Genomic DNA, 10,764 nt, shown 5'->3' with positions numbered 1-10,764 from the left:
AAGGGCATAAAATTTATGTTTGAAATTTTCTAAATCTTCATATTTTATAAAACGTTTGATAATTTTAATAAACTAGCACAATTCATAATGACCAAAATTTACCACTAACATGAAGTACAATGTGTCCCGCAATTGTTTTTCTCAGAATAACTAGAATATGTTGAAGCATCCCTACCACATAAAGTGACACTGGTCACAACTGAAAAATTTGGCCTGGTCAGGAAGCTGAAAACAGGCTGGGGGGGTGAAGAGTTTAAAAAAAAAATGCTATTTTGTAAGTTTTTTGGATCTTACATTTTTATTACGGGGGGGAAAATATTACTTAAATTCACAGGATGAATATGGCTTCACCTCTATTTGTGACAAGTCTTCATTTCTGATAAGAAAAAACATAAAATAAAACATTTTCCACATTCTGGGTATGAAAATAGCTTTTCACCTATGTGAGCTCTTTATTGTTTAACATAAAATGTTTTGAAAGAAAAGTATTTTCACAATCTTAATATAGATATGGCTTATTCCCCATGTGAATTTTTTGATGTGTAACCAAATGTGATTTACGCCCAAAACTTTTCCCACAGTCTGAACATGAAAATGTTTTGAAAGAAAAGCATTTTCACAATCTTAATATAGATATGGCTTATTCCCCATGTGAATTTTTTGATGTGTAACCAAATGTGATTTACGCCCAAAACTTTTCCCACAGTCTGAACATGAAAATGGCTTCTCCCCTGTGTGAGTTCTCTGATGTCTGACAAGAGTTGATTTACCTGCAAAACATTTCCAACATTCTGGACATGAAAATGACTTTTCCCCTGTGTGAGTTCTCTGATGTACAACAATAGCTGATTTATTTGCAAAACATTTCCCACATTCTGAACATGAATATGGCTTCTCCCCTGTGTGAGTTCTCTGATGCTTAACAAAAGTTGATTTCTCCGCAAAACATTTCCCGCAGTCGGAACATGAAAAGGACTTCTCCCCTGTGTGAATTCTCTGATGCTTAACAAGAGTTTCTTTCTTTGCAAAACATTTCCCACATTCTGGACATGAAAATGGCTTCTCCCCTGTGTGAATTCTCTGATGCTTAACAAGAGTTGATTTATTTGCAAAACATTTCCCACATTCTGAACATGAAAATGGTTTGTCCCCTGTGTGAGTTCTCTGATGTGGAATAAGAGCAGATTTGAAGTTAAAACGTTTCCCACATTCTAAACATGCAAATGGCTCTTCTCCTGCATGAATTCTTTGATGTATAACAAGTTTTGATTTTAGTGCAAAACGTTTCCCACATTCTGAACATGAATATGGCTTCTCCCCTTTGTGAGATTTCTGATGTGCAACAAGAGTTGATTTACCTGTAAAACATTTTCCACACTGTGAACATGAATATGGCTTTTCCCCTGTGTGAGTTCTCTGATGTCTAACAAGGTTTGGTTTATCAGCAAAACATTTCCAACATTCTGCACATGAAAATGGCTTTGCCCCAGTGTGAGTTCTCTGATGTGTAACAAAATTTGATTTATCTCCAAAACATTTCCCACATTCTGAACATGAAAATGGCTTCTCCCCTGTGTGAGTTCTCTGATGTGTAATAAGAGCTGATTTATATGCAAAACACTTCCCACATTCTGAACATTGAAATGGCTTTTCGCCTGTGTGAGTTCTCTGATGTGTAATAAGAAATGATTTTTGTGTAAAACATTTCCCACATAGTGAACATGAAAATGACTTCTCCCCTGTATGAATTTTCTTATGTGTAACAAGAGTTGATTTTTCTGCAAAACATTTCCCACATTCTGGACATTGATATGGCTTCTCTCCAGTGTGAGTTCTCTTATGTTTAACAAGGTTTGATTGATAATTAAAACATTTCCCACATTCTGAACATGAAAATGGCTTCTTCTCTGTGTGAGTTCTCTGATGTGCAACAAGAGATGATTTATCTGCAAAACATTTCCCACATTCTGAACATAAAAATGGCTTCTCCCCTGTATGAGTTCTCTGATGTGTAATAAGAGCTGATTTATCTGCAAAACATTTCCCACATTCTGAACATGAAAATGGCTTCTCTCCAGTGTGAGTTCTCTTATGTTTAACAAGGTTTGATTGATAATTAAAACATTTCCCACATTCTGAACATGAAAATGCCTTCTTCTCTGTGTGAGTTCTCTGATGTGCAACAAGAGATGATTTATCTGCAAAACATTTCCCACATTCTGAACATAAAAATGGCTTCTCCCCTGTATGAGTTCTCTGATGTGTAATAAGAGCTGATTTATCTGCAAAACATTTCCCACATTCTGAACATGAAAATCGCTTGTCGCCTGTGTGAGTTCTCTGATGTCTAACAAGACTTGATTGATAATTAAAATATTTCCCACAGTCTATACAAGAAAATGTCTTCTTTCCTTTGGAAGTTCTAACATCACTTCTATGACTTTTATTTTCCTTAATAGCCTGTGATGAATCAGGAGACAGAACTTGTTTAATAGGATCAGATGATAGATCTTGGCTGTGAAGTACCGAGGATACAGCTGAAATGATGCAATGTTCTTCATATGTGTCTTGTGGCACACCAAGATCATATGATTCTAAGTATGAAAAAGTCAGAAGTCCCTCTGATCTCCTAATACAGTCACCTGCCAAGAATAACACTTTTATTACTTTTTCAATAAAATAAACTTGGAAATAATTTAACTATATCAAATGTCCATTAAAATTGAAAATCATTGCCAAAATTGATTATTCACTAAGATATTTGTAATAAAACAGTTCATATTTTAATTTAATTTAAACCACGGAGCAAGGACCACTAGATAATGATATCAGGCCACCAGGATCACCTCTAGCAGTTTCCCAATTCAGTGTTGCATTCAGCACCTTACTAAGTTCATGTCTCAGAGTGTCGGTTACCACTATGTTGTAGTAAAACCCTCAGTGGAGAATCATAAATGATCCTGTCAGTCAGTACTATTAGGGGGGGTCTGTCTGGCACAATCCCTGACAGACAACATGCATTTTATTGCAGAACAGAGGAGCAGTACGATTATGTATGAAGAAGCTCTGACTTTGTAAAAAAGGTAAAACTTTAACTGCAAATTAATATGTAAAGTGTTTTTCTTGAGCTGACAAAAAAGAAGAGTAAAAGGGAGAATGTGATAACTGAAATAAAGATTATTCGGCTGTCAAATCCATTGCCATTTCAGGACTACTAATTTAGTGCGCTTCTCCCATCTTAAGGGTGCTTTACACGCTGCAACATCGCTAGCGATCTCGTTAGCGATGTGACCCGCCAGATCGCAGATGCGATCTGCCGAGATCGCACATATGACCGGCGCTATAAAACCGACCTATGTGCAATCTCGGCAGATCGCATCTGCGATCTAGCGTGTCACATCGCTAACGAGATCGCTAGCGATGTTGCAGCGTGTAAAGCACACTTTAGTCGACTTGGCTGCTGTGATGACGATCCCGATATTATATATGACCATTGCATCATTGTATACTGTGAGCCTATTGCTGGACTGCATTGTTCACCTGTTGTATATGGCACGTTATCACTGCTGACACGTACAGAAAGGCCGGAGATAAGCACTGAAGCAGCAGGGACTGTGACTGGTGAGTAATGCTTCTCTTAATCACATTACTTCTCCCAGTCTCAGGAGGTGGTGAACATAAATTCTGCACCAAACTTCTATAAAAAGTCTATTTTAATGGCCCATTAAGTCAAAGCTGGAAGCGTTAGGCCATGTGCCCATGGGAGAAAGTAACTGCGGATTTTGCTGCGGAAAACGCGCAGATTTCCAGATAAATCCGCGGGTTAACGCAGGTACAGACACTCCCCATGTTATCCTATGGGATTTGGGGAGTGCTGTATCAATGCTGCGGTATGTGCGGCTGCAGAAAATGCTGCGGATTTCCCGCAGCTGCACGTAACTGCATGTCAATTATTCACGCAGAATTATCTGCGTAATTCCTTCCTTTCAACTATGGAGATACAGGGCGGGAATGCCGCAGGTTTACCGCAACAATTCCGCAGAAATACCGCAGCTATGGATAGCTGCGGATTCCAGGGAGTTGCTGTGTGAACCTGCGGAAATACCTGCAGAAAAGTCCGCAGGTACATTCTTCCGTGGGCACATGGCCTTATAAGACATTAATGACCAATATAAAAGACCACGGGCGCATTTCTAGGAAAAGAAAAGTCAGAAGTGAATCTACTAAGTACATCCACAAGTACATTGTGCTAATTAAATATTGATAGAAGAATCACCTTTGCATACAACAAGGTTTATATTGTCCTCTATTTATATTCTGGATTTCCAGTGTACTTATGGTTAAGGTGTGCCCTTTTGTCCCATAAATTCTGTGCTTGTTTCATATGTGTATGGGTGGGAGCACGCTTCCATTAATTAGGGTGGTGCCGTCTCTAACAGGTTGTATTTCATTGGGAACAATTGTGGTGTTAAGGAATTTCCTAAAAATTTGTCTGTAAATTGTGTTTTTCCATTACACTTTAGGCAACGTTCCCTTGGCGCAGATTTTTTTGTGGACATCTGGAAGCGGATTTTCCCACTGTGGAAATCAATGTGAAGAACGGTCGAGGAAGCTGCACATTTCGTTCTTCGAGAGTGAGACTCGCACCTATACCCAGGGGTGGGATTCAAATGTGGCAGCCTCCATTCCCCTGCAGGCTCCCACCCCATGTGGCAGCCTCCATTCCCCTGCAGGCTCCCACCCCATGTGGCAGCCTCCACTCCCCTGCAGGCTCCCGCCCCATGTGGCCTACACTCCCCTGCAGGCTCCCACCCCATGTGGCCTCCACTCCCCTGCAGGCACCCGTCCCATGTGGCCTCCACTCCCCTGCAGGCTCCCGTCCCATGTGGCCTCCACTCCCCTGCAGGCTCCCGTCCCATGTGGCCTCCACTCCCCTGCAGGCTTCCATGCAGATTCCATGCGGCCTCCACTCCCCTGCAGGCTCCCGCCACATGTGGCGGCCTCCACTCCCCTGCAGGCTCCCGCCCCATGACCTTTTCATTCGCTCCTATGCTGACCTGAAACTAATAAATAGTTCTTCTTGGAAGTGGATGCTTCATCCTCTGGGGGTGGGGGTTTGGGAGTCCTCACGCTTAAATTATCTATCGGGCAAATAGTAACCTGTGGTTTCTTTTCGAAGGCCTTCCCTTCTCCAGAACACAACTGTTTGATTGGTGACAGAGTTCCTGGTGATTAAGATTGCTTCGGAGGAGTGGTGATATGTACTATAAGGCGCATTCCATCCAGTTGTTATAAGAATTGGCCTATCTGCAGTCCAAACAGAGGATGAAGCTAGAAGGTTGTTGTTCTCTGCCTGTTTTGACTTTGTCCTATATTTTTGCCCAGCGGACAAGAACATCAAAGCAGAAGCGCATTACAGGTCCTTTTTGTCAACAGACCAAGAGAAGAAGCCTAAACATATAATTGAGCCCTCCAAGATGGTTACTGTGGCTCCGGTAAACTTCTCAGGTTTCTCCTGGAAAGACCTTTGTCGCAGACGTTGACAGGAAACTAATTCTACAGTGGGATCAGTCGTCTAAGTTTTCTATTAGGCATAAGAAGATTGCCCTTTTCATCTCACAGCATTATCGGTAGCCATCCCTGCGCAAAGACATTGAGGACTTCATATGTGCCTGTCTGTCTTGTGCTGAGAATAAGATTCCAAAGCAGATTCCGTCAGGTTGGTTACTGCCACTTCCTGTGCCGTCCACTCCCTTGCAGCACATTGCGATGGACTTTATCACAGACTTTTCTGGTGTCCTCCGGTTGCTCCATTTTAATGGTGGTGGAACGTTTTTCCAATATAGCCCACTTTACTCCCTTGTCTGGTCATCCATCTGCTTAAGTACTTGAGGCATTTAGTTTACTTCCCGGTTTTGGAGGGTTATCTTCAAGTTGCTGAATGTGACCTGGGCAGAGATGGGCAAACCCATAGATATTAAGGTTCGGCAGGTCCAATCAGATTTAAATAGAAACAAAACAAAAAATGGTTCGGGACCAAACTTGAACACGCAGATCTGGCCAGACACCGATCTCCATATAAGTCTATTGGGACCCGAACATTGTGCTTTAAAATAGTGGTAGAAATGGCTAGGGGGAGTAGAGCAGGACGGTTACACTTACAGAGTCTCCCGATTGGCTGGAAGATTACTTCCGAGTCCGCTCATATATATATTAACTGTTTCCGTCTCCTACTAGCAGTCCTAGCATTTGTAATTAGGTGCAGTCAGACCGTGCCCACACCCTGTATGGCAGCGTCTGTGATTGCTTGGAATCACACATGCTGTCCGCGTACCTTGTAGTGTAAAATCAATAAATAAATAGGTGTAGGGTCCCCCCATATTGTGATATCCAGCACAGATAACGCATATGGTCACATCCTGCAGCCCCCAGGTGTGTGCTAATCTTGTCTGTGTATCAAAATATGAGGGCTCTTTTGCGGATTTTTAAAAAAATTTAAATAAATAAATTTAAAAAACCGGAGTACAGTACCGCCGAATTTTGATACCCAACTATGATAATACCCCAGCCTATAAACTGCAGCCTGAAGCCACCCAGTATTGGGGAAGGAATTTTGTGTATATATTTCAGCATCGTATCTGCATCTCTTGGCAAAAAAACACGCATTTTTCTGGCAGGAGATTCAGGACTGATTGAACTCAGTTCACCTGTGGTGAGGACATTGAGTTCAATGAGGTCACCTGAGGTCAGTTTGCCTACATTCACAGGTGGGGTACCGTGGGAGCCTCCAGCTGTGACCGCAGATAAACTAAGTGACTTCACCGCGCTCACAGCTGTGGCTCAGTAAGTCTCTGCCTGAAGCCACAGCGGGCAGTCACATTTTCAAATGTGCCCGCACGCTGTGACTTCAGTATGTAGCAGAGCCGAAATGGTCGTGGGACCTCTTGTGGATTACTTCGGAACTGGGTGCTTGGGGTTAATAAACCGGAGACTGAGATTGGGTTTTTTTATACAGTATTTTATTACAAATAAAGGATTTTTTTAGTGTTTGTGTTTATTTCTTTTCACTTACAGTATTAGTAATCGGGGTGTCTCAGACGCCTTCCATTACTAATCTAGAGCTTAGATGCAGCTGTGAGCTGTCATTAACCCCTTATTACCCCAATTGCCACCGCACTAGGGCAATCGGGATGAGTTGGTAAAGTGTAGAGATTGTCACATCTAATGGATGTACCAACTCTGAGTGGCTGCAGGCTGCTATTTTTAGGTGGGGGGGCCCAATAACTATGGGCCTCACCAGCCTGAGAATACCAGCCCCCAGCCGTCTGCTTTATCATGGCTGAGTATCAAAATTAGAGGGACCACATGTGGGTTTTTTTAAATTAAAAAAAAAAAACAAAAACCTGCATAGTGTCTCTTATTTTGATACACAGTTAAGATAAGCACATGCCTGGGGGCTGCAGCCTGTAGCCATATGCTTTACCTCCACTGGATATCACTATCTGGGGGGACCCTACACCAATTTATTTATACCCATTTACACCAGTATAAAGACGCAGACACCGTGTGTGATTCCAAACAATCACAGACACTCATACAGTCATACAGGGTGGGGGCACGATCTGACTGCAACTAATTACAAACGCCAAGACTACCGATGGGTGGGGGAAGCACTGAATATGCATGAGAATTAATTATTGGACCCAGAAGTAATGTTACAGCCACGCGGCAGACTGTAAATATAACACTCCTGTTTTATTCCCCATTTTCTTCCTTTTTCCTATATTTTTAATTATGTTTTTTTAACTATTGGGGTGGCTGAATCCAAACAGTTACATACCGTTCCCTGAGAACTCCATGTTGGGGTTCGCCCATTCCCTAGTTCTGGGACTTCTCTTCTGCCTACCATCCACAATTTAACAGTCAAGTGGAGCGGCTCAACCAGGTCCTGACCAACTTCCGGCGCCCCTTAGTCAATTCTCACCACAATGACTTGGTCAAGCTTTTGCTTTAGGAAGAGTTCTCGTTGAACAACCATATGAGCAAAGCATGGGCTAATTGCTCGGTCTTCATTGTGAATGGGTATCAGCCCAACATCCTTTTTTCCCATTGGGCATCACTTCGGGCATACCTGTGACCAACACACTTGCTAAAAGTTTCTCCAAAATCTGGGAAGACACATGAGCCACACTGGTGAAATCATCCAAAGAAACATAGAAGCACGCAGATAAGAGATGTCTGGACCCACCTAAGGCTCTCATCATGATATATTCGTCTCAAAGTGCCTTCCTACACGTTGGATCCTTGCTACATTGGACCTTTCAAGATTGATAAAAAAAAAATGAATGCCGTCTCCTACAAGTTGAAAAATCTGGCCTTGCTATGTAGATCAAATTCATTACCACAAGTGTGTCACAGCCTGATGTGATTTCGGGAGGGGATCAGAAGATCACAGTGTATTATTGATCGCAGATCCTCTTTAGTGCCTGCTCGTCATTTACCCTGAGTTGGAGTGTATTTAATATCATCTGATACTGAAGGGGTTAAGGTGCATTTCCATGATGCAGGGCTTTAAAAGGTAGTTGTAATCACAGCTGTGGCTGCTCCCTTCCGCTATAAATATCCACTCCTCACTCCTCCCTATGGCGGCTATAGCTCATTCCTATGCTGTCCATGTTGAAGGAGCTTGGCTCTGCAGAGATGTGGAGTTGTTACTGTTGCAGCTGCAAAGTTCCTGCTGAAAAAATCTTGTAGTGCTTTTTGTTGTGTCTTTCCCCAACTGTTTGTCTTACCTACCCATGGTTGTCTTATTGCAGTGGTGAGACTAGCGCCTCAATGATCTTCACTAGTCAGGGTGAGTTCTGTGGAGCTACTGCAAGGAAGAGTGGGCAAAGATCGCTATGCCGTGAGATGGGCTCTGACCCAAAAAGAATGGATACTGTCATACATTCAAAGGTTATTTCAACAACAAAGTATTAGTTTATGGTTTTGCAGATTTATACAACCACATTATTTTAGCTTTTTATTTTTCCATTCAAACAGATTTCAGTTTGTTTCTCCAAGTATTTGTAGATATTATAGACGACATTACAGGTGGAAAAAGGTCTGAAATTATTCATCTTGATAGGATTTCTTACATGATAAAAACCTGGCATTTTATCAGGGGTGTGTAGACTTTTTAAATCCACATTATATATCTAAATCCACATTATATATCTATATCTACATCTACATACATACACATATACACACATAAGGTGGCCATAAAATAACCTAAGGTGTTTGGAGCCCTGTGCAGACTGACCCAGTGGACAGAATTGGCTGAAAATTGGTATGTATACTACTCAAGGCATAGGGAAACGAAAGGCATCTTAAAACATTTTTTAGACCAAAAATTCACTGAGACAAATGATGACATGTTTTGAGGCAACAGGGCTATTGAGTGTTCAGCCAGGGCGTGGGACACGACCGGTAAGCAGAGAGGTTATGGAGGACATTGCCACTGCTGTCGTGGAACAGGGCACGAATAACCCTGCCGGGAACAGCAGTGCATACAGTGTTTCCAGACAATGGGGGCTCCCGTACAGCACAGTGTGGAAAGATCTCTGCGTCCTGGCTGAACACTCAGTAACCCTGTTGCCTCAAAACATGTCATCAATTTTTTTTTAAGATTCCTTCCGTTTCCCCATGCCTTGAATAGCATACATACCAATTTTCAGTTAATTCTGTCCACTAGGTCAGTCTGCACATGGCTCCAAACATCTTAGGTTATTTTATGGCCACCTTGTGTATATACAGGCATATGAAAAAGTTTGGGCACCCCTATTAATGTTAACCTTTTTTCTTTATAACAATTTGGGTTTTTGCAACAGCTATTTCAGTTTCATATATCTAATAACTGATGGACTCAGTAATTTTTCTGAATTGAAATGAGGTTTATTGTACTAACAGAAAATGTGCAATCTGCATTTAACCCCTTCAGCCCCAAGCCTATTTTGACCCTAAAGACCAGGACATTTTTTGCAATTTTGACCAGTGTCACTTTATGAGGTTATAACTCTGGAACGCTTCAACGGATCCCGGTGATTCTGAGACTGTTTTTTCGTGACATATTGGGCTTCATGTTAGTGGTAAATTTAGGCCGATATTTTTTGCATTTCTTTGTGAAAAAAACGGAAATTTCACGAAAATTTTGTAATTTTCAAACTTTTAATTTTTATGCTCTAAAACCAACGAGACATATGACACAAAATAATTAATAAATAACATTTCCCACATGTCTACTTTACATCAGAACAATTTTGGGGGAAAAAAAAAAAATTAAGGAAGTTATAGGGGTTCAAAGTTTATGAGCAATTTCTCATTTTTACAACAAAATTTACAAATCCACTTTTTTTTTTTTTTTAGGGACCACATCACATTTGAAGCGATTTTGAAAGGTCTACATGACACAAAACACCTAAGGCTGTGAGCACTAGTGCTTTTTACCCGCGGAAATTTCTTGAGAAATGTCTGCAATCTTTGTGCAGACATTTCCCAGCAAATCCTATGTGAAAAAAAAATAGCTGTGCGCACGCTGCAGATTTTTCCTCAAGAAATTTCCTTGAGAAGAATTTCTTGAGAAAATGAGCATGTCAATTCTTTTCCGCAGGTACCCTGCGGATTTTGGCAGTACAGCCTGCAAAATCCACAGGGAACAACCTGCGGCAAATTCGCGGCTAATCCGCGGCAAATCCGCATGCGGATTTACCGCGGATTTTTTCC

General features: G+C 41.6%; 1 protein-coding gene across 1 annotated transcript in view; it reads right to left on the bottom strand.

Moving 5' to 3' along the window:
- Positions 1–307: 307 nt before the first annotated feature.
- Positions 308–10,764, bottom strand: part of LOC142312347 (uncharacterized) — a 200,895-nt gene continuing 190,438 nt past the window's right edge. Inside the window, 1 exon segment of the mRNA XM_075351284.1 lies at positions 308–2,282. Within this exon segment, the coding sequence (XP_075207399.1) occupies positions 460–2,282 (1,823 nt within the window). The 3' untranslated portion in view covers positions 308–459.

Source organism: Anomaloglossus baeobatrachus, chromosome 5 (genome assembly GCF_048569485.1).
Source record: "Anomaloglossus baeobatrachus isolate aAnoBae1 chromosome 5, aAnoBae1.hap1, whole genome shotgun sequence".
NCBI classification, from domain to species: domain Eukaryota; kingdom Metazoa; phylum Chordata; class Amphibia; order Anura; family Aromobatidae; genus Anomaloglossus; species Anomaloglossus baeobatrachus.
The sequence above is the reverse complement of the archived record's forward strand: the minus strand, read 5'-3'. Positions and strand labels throughout refer to the sequence as shown.